This window comes from Culex quinquefasciatus, chromosome 2, assembly GCF_015732765.1.
Source record: "Culex quinquefasciatus strain JHB chromosome 2, VPISU_Cqui_1.0_pri_paternal, whole genome shotgun sequence".
Classification (NCBI taxonomy): domain Eukaryota; kingdom Metazoa; phylum Arthropoda; class Insecta; order Diptera; family Culicidae; genus Culex; species Culex quinquefasciatus.
In genome coordinates, this window is record NC_051862.1 from 150018472 (window position 1) to 150037605 (window position 19134).

The 19134-nt window shown below is 37.0% G+C and overlaps 2 protein-coding genes across 8 annotated transcripts in view; both read right to left on the minus strand.

Annotated features, from left to right (window-relative positions):
* LOC6032945 (protein rolling stone) overlaps positions 1–19134 on the minus strand; it is a 130698-nt gene that overhangs the window by 66496 nt on the left and 45068 nt on the right. For 2 of the 7 annotated variants that reach the window (XM_038252229.1, XM_038252233.1), the window contains one exon: positions 5131–5163. The exons of the other annotated variants lie outside the window; for them this stretch is intronic. The gene's annotated coding sequence lies outside the window, so the exon portion shown is untranslated. The remainder of the gene's footprint in view (positions 1–5130; positions 5164–19134) is intronic. 7 annotated transcript variants of the gene reach the window in all.
* Positions 16763–17974, minus strand: LOC119766352. The gene is made up of 3 exons (XM_038250842.1): positions 17647–17974; positions 17463–17577; positions 16763–16820 (listed from the first exon to the last, which is right to left on the minus strand). The coding sequence occupies exons 1-3, from the start codon at positions 17897–17899 to the stop codon at positions 16763–16765; spliced, it is 426 nt and encodes a 141-aa protein (XP_038106770.1). The 5' UTR covers positions 17900–17974.

The following is a 19134-nucleotide window of genomic DNA, read 5'->3' on the forward strand; positions in this document are numbered from 1 at the left end:
GTTAGAATTTCATTGAGAGCTTTATGGATACAAAAGCGCTTGGCTGTTCCATGATTCTAAGACAATTTGGCGTGTTGGCTCAAATATTTTTGTAAAACTTTTTTAATTGTTATAAATAGTAAAACGGCATGTTGCTTCCAAAAAGCGTTTTCAACTGAAATAAAGTAATAAATAGCTCAGTTAAAAGTGAGCAAGCACGTTCATTGACAGATTTGCAAAATAATTTGGAAGAAAATAGAACAAAATCTTTAACCTACCAAGCATACAATAATTTCTTTTACATGTTGTTTGTCCAAAAACAAAAATCAAAATAAAACTGTCGTAATAATGTGTACTTGGTTTGAATTCTTGAGTTTTGACCGTTTAAATTTTTTTGGGAAAATTTTATAAAGTTATGTTTTTTATTTTATTTTTTGTAGATTTTCATAATTTTCATCGATATTAATTTTTTCCCTCTAGTTTTTTAGGAAAAATTTGAAGAGAAACGTAAAATACAATGTTTATGGCCTAATTGTTTTGGAATGGTCAACGTCCGGTATGTTTGCTTAGTGAGAATTGAGAATAATGATTTTTTTTGCTCTTATCTAATCCAATGGAACATAAGAGAAGTCATTCTGAAGAAAACTCCAGGGAAAAAATTGTGGTTGGATTACGCCTCAAGTTTTGATTTAGTTTTTTATTTACAAAACAAGCTAATTATAGAAAACTACAATGTAAAAAGCATTTCAATTTTACACTTCTTGAACAATAATAATTGCTGTAATTTGAAAGAGTTACTATTTCAATAAAAATCATGTGATCAACAGTTCACACAACAATATTGCTCATCATCAATTTTTCTTATTATGTATAAAAGATATTTTTTAAATATGATTGAGCTAAAAAACTTGAAAATTACAAAAAAGATTGTTTGAACAGGTATACATTTTGGCCACGCGTCGCCTCTGACTAATTCAAAAATGATTTTAGGAACTTCAAACTGCACCTCGTTTTTTTGTTTTTAAAACAAAACCTCATTGACATTACTGAAAAAAATATATTTACACAACTGTTCATGTTTAAGGGGTTACATACATGTAAATCGACAAAAATGTGAGAGGTTGTACACAGTTGAACTGTTTTATAAATCTGTTTTAGGTTATTAAATAAACAAACTGGTTTCGTGTGCATGACGAAGGCTGATTTTCAAAAAGTTTATTATAAAAAAGATTAAAATAAAATAAAAGCTTTTTTATGTTTTTCATGTAAGAAATCTTCTTCTTAGATTATTGTCTTTTTTTAGCAAGCAAAATTTCAAAATCGAGCTAAATCATGTACAAAGGCATACGTCTTACAAATCTTTATCTAAAATTTCCGCCAATTTGGTTCATCCCATCTCGAGATATCGTGGCACTCGTAAATCAACTAGGTGTTTTGCGAAAAACGCTGTGAAAATATGACAGGGCGCTTTGTGCATGGTAATCTTAATGAAACTTTCAGGAGGGATTGGAAATTGTCTTTTGTGTGGATTTAAAAAGTTTTCTGAAATTTTAAATTTTGATATTTTCTACATGAGATTTTTTTAATTCTCTACGAAATCGGTATTTTTTAATCCGGCTGAAGCTTTTTTGGTGCCTTCGGTATGCCCAAAGAAGCCGTTCTGCATCATTAGTTTATCCATATAATTTTCCATACAAATTTGACAGCTGTCCATACAAAAATGATAACTGAAAATAAAAAATCTGTTTCTTTTGAAGACATTTTTTGATCGATTTGTTGTCTTGGGCAATGTTGTAGGTATGGATAAGGACAACATAGAAAAAAATTATAGACGGTTGATTTTTTTTGGTAATTTTAAATTTAACTTTTTGTCACTCAAACTTGATTTGTAAAAAAACACTATTTTTTCTGATATGAGCAACTCTCTACGAAATCGGCCGATTTCAACCATTTTTTGTATTTTTTTTATTTGACTTAAACTTTGTGGGGCCTTCCCTATGACCAAATAAGCTATTTTGCGTTATTGGTTCACCCATACAAGTCTCCATACAATTTTGGCTGCTGTCCATAAAAAAATGGAACGTTAATATTCAAACAGCTTTAACTTTTGAGTGAATTTTCTGATCAATTTGGTGTCTTCGGCAAAGTTGTAGGTATTGCTAAGGACTTTTGAGAAAAAATAGGTACATGGAAAAAAAATTGCAGATTTTTTTTATCAACTTTTTTTTCACTAAAACTCAATTTCCCAAAATACGTATTTTTTGATTTTCGTGATTTTTTGATATGTTTTAGGGGACAAAAATCTGCAACTTTTGAGCCATAGAGAAACATGGTCAAAAAATCTGCGCCCGAGTTATAAATTTTTGAAAAAATAGTGATTTTTGGAAAAAATCGAAGTTCCATGCAAAAACAAGTTTGACATTATTTTTAAATGCAAAATTAAATTTGCAATCGAAAAGTACGTCACAGATTTTTTCATAAAGGGCTCCGTTTTCAAGATATAGCCACCGAAAGTTTGATTTTAGCGAAATATTTGCAGTTTTTTAATTTTTAAAAATAGTGACCATAAGTGACCATTTCTAAAAATATTTTTTTTAGAAGTTCAGAAAATTTGCTATAAAATTGTTTAAGAGACATTGAAGATTGAACCTCGGGTTGCTGAGATAGAGCCGCTTTAAGAAAAAGAAACACGAAAATTTAAGTTTTCTTAATCTCACCAAAATAACCCATCATTTTCTAATGACGATATCTCAGCAACTAATGGTCCAATTATCAATGTTAATGCCTGAAACATTCGTGAAATTTTCCGATCTTTTCGAAAAAAATATTATGATTTTTTTTAAATCTAGCATTTTAAAAGGGCCAAACATTGAATATTACGCCCACTTAATATGCTAGTCTTGATTTAAAAAATTTCAAAATGTTTTTTTCGAAAAAATCGTAAAATTTTACGAATTTTTCCTGCATTAAAATTGAAAATCGGACCATTATTTGCTGAGATATGGTCACTAGCAAATGGTGAGTTGTTTTGGTGAGATTAAGAAAACTTCAATTTTCGTGTTTCTTTTTCTTAAAGCGGCTCTATTTCAACAACTCGAGGTCCAATCTTCAATGTCTCTTAGACAATTTTATAGCAAATTTTTTGAGATTTTCAAAAAAAAAAAAAATAATGCATTAAAAAATAATGTCAAATTTGTTTTCGTATGAAACTTCGATTCGACTTTGCCGAAGACACCAAATTGACCAGAAAATTCGCTCAAAAGTTACAGCTTTTTGAATATGTACATACCATTTTTGTATGGACAGCAGCCAAAATTGTATGGAGACTTGTACGGATGAACTAATCTCACAAAATAGTTTATTTGGTCATAGGGAAGGCCCCCATAAAGTTTTAGCCTAATAAAAAAATACAAATAAAATCCATTTCCGGTTTTGGTAGAGAATTGCTCATATGTTTTATGGGACATCAAATGTCAACTTTTTAAAAATTTCTAGGAAGGGAAAAAATCTTTGAATTTTTGAATCAATACTGATTTTTTTCAAACAATCTAAATTAATATGTCGCAACAATCTAAATTAATAATGTCGCATTTTTTTCATTTTTCGATGTAAAATCGAATTTGAAATTAAAAAGTACTGAGGTGAAATTTTGATAAGAACACCGTTTTCAAGTTATAGCCATTTTAGATAACTTTTTTGAAAATAGTCGCATTTTTTCATTTTTTTTATTAGTGCCCGTGTTTACACACTTTTGAAAAAAATATTTTTGATAAGTTGAGAAAACTCTCTATATTTTACCTTCTCAGAACTTTGTTGATACGACTGTTAGTTGCTGAGATATTGCCATGCAAAGGTTTAAAAACAAGAAAATTAATGTTTTCTAAGTCTCACCCAAACAACCCACCATTTTCTAATATCGATATCTCAGCAAATAATGGTCCGATTAACAACGTTAAAACATGAAACATTTTCCGATCTTTCGAAAAAAATATTTTCAAAAATTGGTGCAATTTATCAAAATTTCACTGAAATACTTTTTGATTGCAAATTCAATTTTACATCGAAAAATTTAATTAAAAAAAATTGCGACCAACATTTCGATTTTTTGAAAAACTCAGTATTGATTCAAAAAATCATAACTTGGTCAAAGATTTTTTGCCCATTGTGGAGATTTCTGAAAAGTTGGAATTTGATGTCCTCTAAAACTTATTAAAAAAAATAGTATGTTTTTGCAAATCAAGTTTTAGTGACAAAAAGTGAAATTAAAAATCACCAAAAAATTTTTTACCGTGTATAATTTTTTTCAGTGTAGTCCACATCCATACCTACAACTTTGCCGAAGACACCAAATCGATCAAAAAATTCCTTCAAAAGATACAGATTTTTGAATTTTCACAAATCATTTTTGTATGGACAGCTGTCAAATTTGTATGGAAAATTATATGGACAAACTAATTATGCAAGATGGCTTTTTTGGGCATACCGAAGGCACGAAAAAAGTTTTAGCCGGATTAAAAAATACATAAAAAATCGAATGACCCAAATCTCAGAGAATTTCTCAATTTTAACATAACAATTCCAGAGTTATTTTAACAGTTTTCACTTTCCGGGATTTTTTCTGATATTTTTGTTTTGCCATTTTGAGCGTGAAAAATCATTAAACCTAAATATTGCGTTATTTTTGGTTAGATTCCAGGGGTCAAAAGTATCAGCAGAACATGTAAACAGTAGGGGGGCATGCAACTAAAGCAATCTGCATCAGATGAAACTATAGTTATTACAACTTGTATGAGGAGAAGCAACACTGCACGGAGCTTTATTGTTTTAGTTGCACATCTCAAATTTTAAATCGAGTTTTGTGGTGGATCTATGAAGGCAAAGTGTGATGCATCCAAATTTATTCCTGATTTGCATATGTAACAAGAAAGCATGGTCACAATGAACTGATCGAGTCAACGATAAACAGTAAATATAGCTTATTTTTGTGTTTTGATTATTGTCAAAATTTAAGCACTTTATTTCAGGTTATTGCGTATATACTTTAGCAAGCTAAGTAATCTGAACGATAACATAGGTAAAAAGAGATACAAGATACGAAAGCAAGAAATTGAACAGGGAAATTTAAATAACAAACAAAAAAACTATACAAACCTTGGCCCCGTGATGGCTGACTGCCGACTGAGCCTAAATTAAAAAGGAAATGAAACAAAAGAAAGACACAATATTCAATTAAAATGTTGTTAAATATTGTTTCGATCATTGAACAAATATGGATAATTAATAACGTAATCAAAATGAACTGTAAGGAACATTATATAATGGAAAGAAACAGTGCAACATCTTCAAACTTATAGATAACCTCTGTTAATAAATAATAAAACATCCCATTCCAGACTAATTTTAGGGGCAAACTGTTGGCGGGCCATTTTCGTCTACGAGCAAAGCCATTAATCTGTATTTCCACCGTGTGAGAGCTATTTTGGCGTTGAAGTAAGAGCGAACTAATAAATACTTAGTGTTTTAATTAAGGATTCGGCGCGGCATGTGGCGAGCTTAAGGTGAGGCACCCTTACAGCCACTAGCACTAACTTTTCCAGAAAATCGCATAATCCTTCGCGTCCGTACGGCGTGTACGCTCACAGCATAACCAAAAATTCGTTTACAAACATGTAGTTCAGCAGCTGGGTTTTGGTTTAGGATAAGGTGCTATGCTGGAAGGGTTGAGGTAACATAGTAGAGCATAAACCTAGTGTTGGGAAAAACCAATGTTATAGTTCTGCCCATGAAATATGCACAAGTTCTGGCAAAATAACAAAGGTTAACTTTTTTGGCTGTCGTTGTGCGTTGAAATCTTCTCCAGCAAGATTATCTCGATTACCAAGTATAATCACTTGATTGTGTTTTGATATCTCAATAAGTATTTGTAAGTGACTAAAATAAATACCATTGTTTTATAAAATGGCATAATTGCAAATTCTAGTCTCGGGAAGAGCACACCCAAACCAAACGTGGGCCATTTCCCCGGTGCAAAAACAAACGCCATGTCGTACGATATTCCCAGCTGACTGCAAGGTTTTCGGACGCTGCATGTTTCTCCTTGTTGTGCGGTTAGTTTCGCCAGCACACCCACATACTTATGCCAATTCATGGGAATTATACCAACCCCCACAACCGACTGCGACGACGCTCACTTGCTCGGAGGTGTGTGTGTGCACTGCATTAGGGTGGTCCCCTCTCAGGAGAAAAACAATATTTTGCTTCTGACGAAAACAAACGAAACGTGCTCCCCCACCCAACCAGTCCCACCTTTTTGTGTGTTTCCTTGGTGTGTGGTGCGCGCCCGCGTAGGTGGATTGCATGAGTGATGCAGTAATAATATATATACTGAAGCCACCCTTAACCACCCCCACCCCAACGCTTTCCCCTCTTGGTGAGCACGTGCTTTCGTTCGCACGACTTTTATCTGTACCTGGTCGGTTGTGGTGGTGCTGGAACGTCATATTTGGGAAAGCAGGGTGGGGTGTGTCCTCAGCATTACGTATGCTAGTCAAGAGAGCAGGACCAGAATTAGATAAGGAACGAACTGATTGTGGTGGCGTTTGTGTGGTTAGGGGGGGTTATTGTGTGGAGTCTGTGTTTATTTTAGATAGTATTGACACTATAACCAGCAGGTTCAAAAGTGCTCTGCTGGCTGGCTAAACAAGTCGTTTAAAGGCGTTTTGATCTCACTTTAGATTTTCATCAAATCGATTTAGAATGGCAGCAAATATTGACAAAGATAGAAAAGGGTGCGGCCCTTTCCATTTTCAATTATTTCTACAACTTTTTTTGTGAAAAACGTCCTATAAGCTATGGGATTTCCTATGTCTATAACACCTCTTATTTATTTTTTTGTTGGGTTAAGACCACTGCGACCATGACTTTGATCTATGAACCTCTTAAAAAAAACTGTAGAAAAATAATTTCGAAAAAAAATCAACTAAAAATCAACTTGTAGCCAACGATGCCAGAATATTTTATGGGAGATCTGTATTTTCTTGAAAATAAATCTGTATTTTATCTGTATCCTGTCATATTCGAAGCCAAAGATTTTTTTTGAATTTTTAACAGCAGATTTAAGCTTTTTAATTATATTGAAGCATAATTCAATTACTAGATTGTTGAAATGTTTTAATTTAATCTTTTTAAAAAAATCTGTATATACAGATTTTTGTGTTTTTTGGGATCGAAAAATCTGTATAATACAGATTTATCTGTATATCTGGCATGGGTGCTTGTAGCCCTAACGAGGTCAAAAAAGTTGGAAATGCAACTTCACCGGCTCATACAACTAGAGGGTGACGATACTCGAGATTTTCAATTTCCCGGGAATCGAGAGTTGAATTTTTCAATTTCGTGGGAATTCCCGGGATCCGGGAGTTTTTTGTTAACTATGTTAATAGTGTCAATAATTTATAAAGAAAAGTAATAAATATGATTTTTTTACATTGCCTGAAACTGCAAATACAAGATCGATTCTTGAGCTTTTTGGAACTCATTATTGTAGTTTAAAATGTTTACGAATCTTAATTCGCACTGAGTATTTTTTTTAAAGTTTAAAGATTATTAGATTAGATACATACAACCCTTGGAAAAAAAAGTTGGAAATGCCTTTTTATTATAACTTAAGGTAGACGCATCTGTTTTGGATCTACCTTGTTGTAGGTGATTATTGACATCCTTCCGGATCGAATGCAACCAGAGTAATCCAAATCGGTTGAGTTTCGCCGGATACAGCCGGATGAAGTTGCATTTCCAACTTTTTTGACCCCCTTGGTGCTTCGCGTAAGTTTTGACCCCGTTGGTACTACAAGTGTTAAAAAATCGTTTTTTGTTATTCCTTTTAGTTTTTTGTTATTTCTTTTAGAAAAATGTTTTTAAGTTTCAAAATCAGGATGTTACAAATTTAATTTAAAGTCACTTGGCCCTGGCCAAGGTCAAGGTGCCTAATTAAAAAAATGAAACCTTTTTCCTCACTGAGGAAAGGATATAAAATCACTCGGAAAAGGAACTTTTTAATTTGACCTCCAAGACCCACCTTCATTAATAATTATCGACTCAGAATCAAATTCTGAACAAATTTCTTTGCGTGTGTGGTCCGGTTCACTTTCAGGTCCTACAGCTTGGTATTGAAAATTGTACAGTTTCATTTAGTCGTTTAAAAGTTATGATAAAAAAGCTATTTAGACGACTTCAAAAAAGAGTGATTTTCAACATAATCTCAAATGGCCGGGTCCGATCGCCACGAAAAAGCCGTGTAGAGTGATGCCATTTTCATCAAAGGCGGTGTCTGTATGTTCTAAAGCATAAGCATAAGCATAGGTGCCCACCCGCAGTTGCTACTCCGTTATTGACCAGGACCTCCAGAAGTTACATCCACGAGCCGTGGAAGATAAGTGGGAGCTAACTTTCCTCGCTTCGCAACTTCTCAAAGGCCCCTATCATGCTGATCAATACCGGCGCCGGCCACCACCAGTGCACGGAGAAAAAAGAATTCCTAAAATCGTGAACAAGCGTTCATGAAAATGGGAACCACGAACAAAGTGTTCAAATTCCATGGTACGTTTTTCGAAATCGTACCATGAGATTTGAACACTTTGTTCGTGGTTCCTATTTTCATGAACGCTTGTTCACGATTTTGGGAACTCTTTTTTCTCCGTGTGGTAGAGTCACGGGGAAGTGGATGGGAATGTTAGTCCGATACTTGAGTGATAGAGACCGCCCAATCGACTGCATCTCCGACAAAGTATCAGATGAGTTTTGAGGGGGTTAGTAGATGGGTATGAGGTCAGGATTCACGAGTAGCAGTGATGTGACCATGAGCATTTTGTTTATCGGTTGAAAATTTTAAATCTTAGGTAGCCGGCTGCGGAAAGATAAATAATTGTTCATTTAAAAAAAAAATTATTGAACGCGTGCCAGCCGAGCAGTAGTGTTATGGGCTGGACTTATCAGTATATTTTCAATTTAGATAACGCGAGCAAATTTCAAAAATAGTAAATAAATGACGCTTTACTCTTCATAAAATCGATCGATGCCAGTTGGAATAAATTTTTACGATCATTTACGATGAAAATTATCGCGAAAAAACAGGACTGCGCGTCCCCAGAAGCACTGCACTTATGATGTCCAATAAGTTATAATAACCACTCACCCAAGCACACAAACAGCGACACAAAAGAAATGAAAATAAGCATGCAAAAACAAGACAGCGCGTCCGCGTGGTCAGCGCACTCAAAGGCGGTGTCTGTATGTTCTAGACAAAAAGTCTGTAGATATCTGAGCATCAAAACTCTCGAATGCTATTCACTACATCTGAAACTAGCCAATGAATTCTCCATCGAATTCGAAGCTTTTCTGACGAAGGTGAAAGTAGCCGTAAAAGGAGAATCGGACGTAAAAAAACACTAAAAAAGTTTTAAAAACTCTTTTGGAACATTTCATTTTAAGGGAATTTTAATGTACTTTTCGAATTTACATTAACCTAGAGGGGTATTTTTTTTATTTAGAACAACAATTTTCAGTTTAAAATTTCGTGTTTTTTCTAATTTTGGATTATTTTTCAGAGTGCAACAATGTTCTTCAAAGTTGTAGAACAGACAATTATAAAACAATGATACATAAACATATGAGGTTTGCTTTTAACCATCACGAGTTATTGCGATTTTACGAAAAAAAAAAGTTTTGAAAAAGTTGTTTTTTGTCAATCACGGCCGTTCATGGTCACCCGCGACAGACACGGACGACGAAATAAAGAGAAACGCAAAAACACTTTTTAAAAATTTTATTTTTGGGAATTTTGAGTACGCCATAAAATCGGGCATCCATTTTCACATGAAAGTCCCTTTGACACCAAATTTCTATCTCATCACCGTTTCAGGCTGCAAATTATTGAAAAACATCCCTTTTTTCGCATGTTCAAAAATGAAAGGGGGCGTACCGCCCCTCCGTCACGAGATATCGAAATCAGACCTAAGATTCGTGATCAGGGACAAAAGTTTTTAAGCATTTGAAGGCTAATGAAATGAGTTTCGGTTTATATTTTTTTTGCAAAATAATAATTTAATGAAGATTTTTAAAAGTCTGTGCCCCTCAAAAATTTCTGCCACAAGCTAAAATGTCTGTGAAACACAGACTGATCTGTGCATCTGGCATCATTGACAGGAAACAACAATTTGGATATAAATGGCACTGTCCTGTTGCAAATATAAGCAACTGTGCCAATTTTGAATCGAATCGTTAAAAGTTAAGGTGAAAAACCGCAAAAATATTTGGGGATAAGCAAAAATTTAAAAAAATACACCAAAACGTGGCGTTAAATGTGTCGGATCATTGTCAAGTGTGAGATTTTTGGTTTAATTTTATGACAAACAACTTTGTCGCAGACGGCAAAATGATCCGAGTTAACCCTGACGTGTTAACGAAGACTTTATTGTATGAAACGATTTTTTCACCAACTTTAAGTTGGTTCAAGTTTAAATTTAACGTCATCTTCTTCATCCCAACTGACCGATTCTTCGGCTCCTTAAAAAAAATCCCAAGTTTTGAGCGTTTTGGCTGTAGTAGCAAAATAAAAGAACAAAACCCCCCTATGTTTTTACATATTTGGATAGATAATTATTTTTTTTTACAAAGAAATGTAATGTACACCCAACCGGCGGTCGCATGATTTTGATGCATGGCAGCATGAAAGTATATCAGAATCTGCATGAAAACTGTCCTCATGCATTTTTTGCGATATAGGGGTATGACATTTTTGCCCGTTACCGACAATTATCGACATTACCGACGGCAGATTGATTGTATTGCAGAAAAAAAAACCTTAACAGAACGAGGATTGAACCATCAACATCTAGGTTGCTGATCCGACACGCTACCACCGCGCCATGGACGCTTGATGAATGGTGAGGGACAGAGCGCGAACATAATGTTCTCTCTAGATTGTTGCTCGGGGACGCGCCAGAATTCTATGTGTTGGTGAGAACTGCAGATCGCTGACGTGTTTACACGCGGGCAAAAATGATCTATGGGCTTGCTGCAAAAATTGTAATAAAATATAACATTTTCTGCAGCAAATTCACTGTTGCAGATTTTGAGATATATTTTTCGTTTGGGTGTAGAATGATCAATATTGTACCTGTGCATCCCCTGAAATGAAAATGTAGCGTGACGGGACAACTTCGTAAAACTTGACTTTGAAAAGGCACACCAAAACAATCGCTACAGTTTGGCCAGCTAGATTTTTTAAAACTTTTGCTTTGTTACACATTTTTACAAATTGAAAAACTAATCTTTTGTTTCTTGAACTGAACGAATTGGTTGAGATTTAAGTCTTTGCCAGCTATTTTTTTTGCTTGACGGGACAACGAAAGAAGCAGATTTATGAAAAAACTCCTCTGCCATTCAATGGCAAAAAACATTGCAATTTGTAAATCATAATAAATATGATTTTTTCATTAAAAAAATCGTCTAAGAACCGGACAAATGTATTTCCTTTTGACCAAAAAAAAATATTTTTAATTTGTACAGAAACTCAAAAGGACCAAAATATTCGACCTTTCATTCGTGCCCAATTTGTACGTAAATAATTGACACCCGACCCAGTTCCCAGCGGATGGTTTAATATCCTTTCAGTCCCCTTAATGAATAACAATACCATCGAACCGGACGCCCACCCGAAACCGGTAATCAATGAGAGAAAATTAAAAACGCCTCCTCACCCTCTCCTCTCTTACCAAGTGATCCATGTTGGAAGCCACACCACAGAACCCATTATTACATCCTTTTCGGTCCGGAACTTGGTCCAATTTTTAAGGGGTTGGTTGGCGTGGGGTTCACAAATCACTACGTTTTTGTAACCATTTTTTGGAGGTGTGGTGGGGGGTTGGTAAAATTGCTGGCTCCAAGCACAACCAGACAAACTGAGGGACATAAATTCATTTTATCCGCGTCCTGTGGCTGCTTTGGCTGGCAGGCTGGTGTTGGATGAGGGCCGTAAAATTATTCTTTTTATGGTTTCAGTGCGACTCTTGAGTTGAATCCTTTTTTTGGGGTAGCGTGGGAGGAAGTTAGGGGGTGGTGCCACTAGATAAGCCTGCCAAAATGTAGTAAGTCAGACGTGGCGAATTGGGAAAGTTTTTTTTTCTGCTTTTCTTATGGATGGGCTCTGTTTTCCATCAGAGAAGGAAAAGCCTCTTATGTAATATATGATGCAACCAGGTGATTTGCATGCTCAATGATACTTTTCATAATGTTTGCTCTACTTTTTGAAAGTTGCCATGAATAATTTATAGAAAACTATAAATTTTGCCACTTTTTAAAGTGCTTTCTTATTTGACTAACCTAACAATGTAATTTTTGTCACATTCTCGGAAAAATAAAATTGGCAAACACCTTGTGACAGGAACTGATCGAGCTCATTTCGAGGGTAATGCGAAAAAATAGCTTCTACTGAATTCGTGTGGCCCGGGAAGACCAGGGCGCCCCGAAATTGAGATTTATGGTCCCGTGTACATCACGTCCATAAACGAGTCACATTAATATCTTTCTGGAATGCATCGCGAAAAGTGCTGGCGCCCGGTGACGAAACCCGAGCAGGGGTAAATAACACGGGAATACCAAATTTTGGTATTACTTGGGCAAATAACAGCGACCAAAATGTGCCCTTGGTTGCCCAGTAATAGATGGTAAAATACCATGAAATCATACCAAAATCTTGTATGTGTAAGGGCACAACAATACCAAACCATGTTATTCCAAGGGTAAAATAATACCTCAAAATAAAACCATTTCAATACCAAGTTGAGGTCTTCTGGATTTTTGAACATTGCTTGAATACCAAAACTTGGTATTGCCATGGTTTTATTTTTAGGTTTTCCCGCGCCCTTGGAAAATCATATTTTGGTATTTCTGTGGTTTTTCACATACATAATAGGGTGTTTCAGCCAAACAAAAAAGTTCTCAGAATCAGGCAAACCGAGGTTCCCCTTGTAGAGGGTACCCATAGGGACTCTCATGCCAAATATCAGCCCATTTGGTTGAGAATTGGCCTGTCCCCAGCGGTTTCAAGTTTACATGGAAATTACTATGGGATTTTTGTGCTTTTCGTTCAATCGAACCTACAGGCCAGGGGACAACATGGATTCACTCGGAATAAAGACAGGTGAGTAGGGGATGGTCCAATGAACACATTCCAGAAGGAAAAAGGGTTGTCCGTTCTGTCCCCAAGGTGCGCATTGGATCGACGTCCGGTGTCTCAAAAACTACGAATGCCGACGCCAATTGAGCTTTTATTTTCAATGGTTACTACGTAGTTGTGATGTGTTTTGAATGGTAAACATGAAACAAATGTCAGAACGTCTCAATGGAAGCAGAAAGCTTTAGTTTGCGGTCCTGGAACCAGGCTTTCCTGGTGGGAAAACTACATCGAAAAGCGAGTTCATGTGGAAAAGTCCTGGCAGATGTATTGTGCTTTTGTTTTTTTGCATCTGGGTGCTTGGAATAATTAAGTGTTACCAACGGTTTAAGACTAGTGTTGGTTGTTGTAGCAGTTTTTACTGACCGATATGCAGGATACTTGCTGGCTCCGTTAGACTATAACAAAGAGCAAATATTTTCTTCAACTAGCCTTCCCGCCCTCTCTCTTCAAAATCAGGCAGCGGATGACCAAAAGTCTTCAATAGGCGAACAACCACTGCCTCCCATCAATATTGTGCCTTATAAAAATTCGAGAGCAATCTGCTCTTAACTATTTAAGTCACATTTCCATGTTTATCATAGTGGGTTCATCAATTTTCTAAGACCACCCCTCAACCCCCTTGACCAAATTAATGATTGCTATCCAACTGCACTTATGTACAATGAATTTTCCAAGAATTTTTCAATTAAATGTTATTCTCTTGCTTGAAATTTCTTTTTTTTTAATGAAAATTGATGTTGAAATTGAATGCACTGAAAAGAAATTGATTTGAAGACATTATTTTTTAAATTCTGTGTTTTAAAAGTAATGATATTCAATAAAATAATGTTTTAATATACGGTTAATGTAAAAAAATGTTAATCTTCTTATGTATTTGTAATGTGAATTAAAAACAGAAACACAACAATAAGTAAATGAAAATTTTTATTTGAGGCCGCGCTGGACAGGACCAAGTCGGATGACGATTTCGAAGAATCAGGACCACGCTCGATGACGCGCTGGCGAGATCGGTCGGGATGACGAGCTGGCGAGATCGGACGGGATGACGGGCTGGCGAGATCGGACTTGTTGCTGGACGTTGACTTGGACAGGACCACGCTGGGTGGCGAGCAGGAGGGATCGGTCGGGATGACGAGCTGGCGAGATCGGACTTGTTGCAGGACGTTGACTTGGACAGGACCACGCTGGGTGGCGAGCAGGAGAGATCGGACGGGATGACGAGCTGGCGAGATCGGTCGGGATGACGAGCTGGCGAGATCGGACGGGATGACGGGCTGGCGAGATCGGACTTGTTGCTGGACGTTGACTTGGACAGGACCACGCTGGGTGGCGAGCAGGCGAGATCGGTCGGGATGACGGGCTGGCGAGATCGGACTTGTTGCGGCTCACCATTTTTTAGGGTATCTTTGCCTGTGACTTTCTATCACCTGTAGCATATACTCTTGCTGAGCAGGGTCCCGTGTTGCTTTTTGATTAAAGTCCGAAATAAGTTTTACCCCTCTCTCTGCAACATCATTTGTAACTTGGAGGGATGCAGCCCGTTTTTTCCCAACAATGTATCCTTCGTCGCCTTCCCAGTCTTGTACGTTTTTCAACATAAAGTCTGTCGAAATAGTCATTATTTTGAAAAAATCCTTCGTATCAGCAGTGACGAATGATGCCAGTGAATCGGTCAAAGAAATTTTGGTTGCACGAGTCGGCACGTCCACCTTCATTTTTTTCCTGTTCAAGGCACAGTCAGAATCAACAGCTTTCAAATAAGCTTGTTTTAGCTCTCGTTTTTCTTCGTGCGTAACGAGGTCGTCAAACATTGCTAAAGCGATCAACCTTGGTGATAAATACCATAGATGTTTTTCAAACGATCGGGCTGCAGTTTCGGCGTATTCTGGAAAATCGAATGAAGAAATGGTTCTCCAAAATTCCAAGTCAACCCGCGGTGCTTTGATCTGAAAATATTTGTATTATAATGAGAATAATAAGAATAATAATTAAATAAATTAGGATCTTTACCGCATCATTTAGGCTGTACCAATATTTCACGTAGCACTTCGTGATGAACAACGCTAATTTCTCAAAGTGGTCCATCAGCTTTTGGTCAATGTTTTTGATGTCAATATTCACCATCCAAATTTTGAGTACATAAATTGCACGTGCCATCCAGCGTGCCCTGCTAATACTGCCAGCCCGTCGAAATTTGATGCCTTTCTTTGTATCACCACCCAGAAATAGAATTACTAGTTCCAGCAGTTCCACATAGTCTCCGCGTGGTTGTTTCGCATTCAAGCAGTTCAAGCAAAAGTCCAGCATGCTCTGGCGCCACGGCTGTGTTAATTTGGCAAGATCGGGTACGTGCAGCACATTCCTGTAGATGATTTCTTCACACGACTCAAGCTTCGAATTGAACTTTTCTCGAAAGATCTTGAAATTGTCTAGCTTGTCGGACTGGGAAACATCACCCTTTAGCTCGTAGCAGTGCTTCAGGGTGAGTTCAGCGACGTGGTGCCGACAAGCTAGAGGGAGGAGCTCCTTGTTCAGCATTTTTGGCAAAAGAGTAATGACACCACCTTTGCACCCAGAATTGGTATTGGTGGTGTCAAAACTCATTGCCACAACTTTGTCCTCAAGATCCCATGATTTGATAGCGCCAGCGACAGCTCCTGTCTCCACTACTGCTTTGCCATTTGGCAAAGCAGGGACTGTCAGGAGTTTTGTGATGCCTTCGCCGGTTACCAGTATCGGCAGTCTGTCTTCTTTTATCCCAGTAACATTGTTTGGGATTATTTTCCCGTCCCAATGTACGGTTAAAGGGACATCCGGCTTAAACTCTCGTTTGATCTGGTTTTAAAGATGATTTAATAGAGAAAATCAAATTAATTTCGTCTATCGATTTGAGAATAGAGAATTTAAAATTGACTACCTGTGCAGCAAATTCCCGTCTGTATGTCATCCTGGCTCTCCTAATCGTATTATGATCCAGCGCGTAATCCTCCACATCATCATTCTTCGTATGCTTGTCCAGAATCAACGCTTGAAAAATCATTGCCGCATTCCGGTTCGAAATTCCTGTACGTTCTAGTACCTCGATCACTCTCGGAGTTGTTAAATGAATTTTCCTTGAGTTGTTTGCCTTGGCTGTCACCGATCTCGATCCCGAAGAAACGTAATATTCATCGTCATCGTCATCGTCGTAGTCAATTACATCGTCTTCGTTGTTGTCATAATCATTGTCATTTCCGTTATCGTCATCGTCATTTTCGTCGTCGTCATCGTCATTTTCGTCGTCGTCATCGTCATTTTCGTCGTCGTCATCGTTATTTTCGTCGTCGTCATCGTCATTACTTTTTTCATTGTAATCATCATCGTTTTGCCCGTCGCCATCGTCATTGTCTACTTCATCCTCGTAATTATCGACATCGTTATCATCCTTGTCTCCGTTGCAGTCAGCTTGATCTTGGTTATTTTGTTCGCGATTGTTTCCGTGTCGCTGATCGTCACCAGTATGCCGGATTGCCAAGAATGTTGACCTTTCGAAACAGTTATCTGAATTCATATGCTCGGCCGTTTTCTCAGGCGATTCAACTGCTGCGTTTTGTCCAGCGATAGACTGTGAATTTCGAAATTAACAAAAGATTTAAAACGAAAAACAAATTCACATACATTCCAAGATGAATCGCAAGGTAACGATAGTTTCAACAGGAATTTTTTTCTGTCATCCTGTGATGTCGCGTTTGTTCGGCTTTTATTCTTGACGAGTCCTGTTTGTGATAAAATAACTTCGTATATATTACACAAAAAAAAATAAACGCACAACCTCTCCAAGCGCCGTGCAACTCTGTCAAATGGGACTTGATCTTCCATCGTGGCGTATTAAAAGTGTTAGCCACCAACCGGGAGATTTCCAAGACAGCCTTCTTGATAGGCAGCTGATCATGTCGATTCCGGAACAAGAGTGTGCTTAAAAGTTCTCTGTTCGTTGGTGTTCGTTGAAGAGGCAGGTTTCTGTCCAGACTTCCCACCAGAAAACCCTTATCTTTACTTTCACTGTCCTCGTTGCTGTTGTTGTCACCAGCTAGGTCATGGCCCTGATCAAGGTCCTGATCATCTTCAAGTCGTCGATCTGCTGAGGCTGTTAAACTATCCAAACAGTTAACCAACGTTTCAGCCGTTTGTTCAGTCGTTCCAACTGCAGCTTCCTCTTGTCCGATTGGCTACAGATTGAAGAGTTAAATAAGAGTGTAACAGGAACATATCATTTATGCATACATTCCACGATAAATCACATGGCAGGGATAGTTCCGTCCTGAAATGAGTTCTATCCTCCTCCGATTTCGAAGTGGTTCGGGATTTTTGCTTGTAAAGTCCTAAAATTACTTTAATTTAGCAAACTGGAACAAACCATTCTGATAAAACCATATTGTTAAAATTTATACCTCTCCAAGTGTCGTACAAATCTTGCAAATGGGCATTGATCTTTCTTCGTGGTACCTTTAAAGCACTTTCCGCCAACCGGGAGATTTCCAAGGCGGCATTCTTGATCGAAAGCTTGTCGTATCGATTCCGGTGCAAAAGAGCGCTTAAAAGCTCTCTGTTCGTCGGGGTGCGATGCAGGGGCAGATTTCCCTCCAGATTTCCCACCAGGAAAGCCTGGTTCCAGGACCGCAAACTAAAGCTTTCTGCTTCCATTGAGACGTTCTGACATTTGTTTCATGTTTACCATTCAAAACACATCACAACTACGTAGTAACCATTGAAAATAAAAGCTCAATTGGCGTCGGCATTCGTAGTTTTGAGACACCGGACGTCGATCCAATGCGCACCTTGGGGACAGAACGGACAACCCTTTTTCCTTCTGGAATGTGTTCATTGGACCATCCCCTACTCACCTGTCTTTATTCCGAGTGAATCCATGTTGTCCCCTGGCCTGTAGGTTCGATTGAACGAAAAGCACAAAAATCCCATAGTAATTTCCATGTAAACTTAAAACCGCTGGGGACAGGCCAATTCTCAACCAAATGGGCTGATATTTGGCATGAGAGTCCCTATGGGTACCCTCTACAAGGGGAACCTTGGTTTGCCTGATTCTGAGAACTTTTTTGTTTGGCTGAAACACCCTAATACATAATTTTGGTATGATTTCATGGTATTTTACCATCTATTACTGGGCAACCAAGAGCACATTATGGTCGCTGGTATTTGAACAAGTAATACCAAAATTTGATATTTTCATACCATTTTTAGTGCAGCAGTTGCAGTTGCAGTGAAAAAACGGAAATTATTCATATGCAACAGCCAAATCTACTCACCTGATGATTCCATGTTGTTCTTAGTGATATTCTTCACCACACCGAATGCATTTGTCATTGATGAACGGCCTGTGCTTGAAGTTCTTGAAGCTTCTGAAAAATAACAAGATTGAAAAATAAGTATTATTAAAATGAAACTGAATTGAAATTCACCAAAATTCATTAATCTGTCGATTGACTCGTTTTTCAAAATATTTGGTTATCCCGACTTAGAGATATTTCAACGTTTTGAAAAAAATATTAGTGGGTATATCACACTAATTTTTAAAATCATCTTTAACATTTTTGGGTTTCAAGTCATTTTAGCGCAAAATTAATTGACTCGTAAAATTTTTTTAACAAATTTCCCATAGTTTTAGAGAAAATTGATGAAACCTTTCAATATTCAAATAATACCAAAATTTGCCATCCTGACTTAGAAAATTTTCCACAATTTCAAGTCATTTCTGTAGGGGAATGAATGAAAGCATTCGCTTTGAGACATCATTTTAGCGCAAAATTAATTATTTTGTCAAAATTGGTCAAAATTTTCCCATAGTTTCAGAGAAATTTGATAAAACACTTAAATACCAAAATAATACCAAAATGTGCCATCCTGACTTAGAAAATTTACCA

Coding starts and splice junctions, on each gene's coding strand:
- LOC119766352 (XM_038250842.1), bottom strand. CDS start 17,899: ATGGAAGCAGAAAGCTTTAGTTTGCGGTCCTGGAACCAGGCTTTCCTG. Junction 17,578..17,646: donor TTTGTACGACACTTGGAGAG/GTATAAATTTTA, acceptor AAGTAATTTTAG/GACTTTACAAGCAAAAATCC. Junction 16,821..17,462: donor AATGTATGCATAAATGATAT/GTTCCTGTTACA, acceptor CGAAATTCACAG/TCTATCGCTGGACAAAACGC.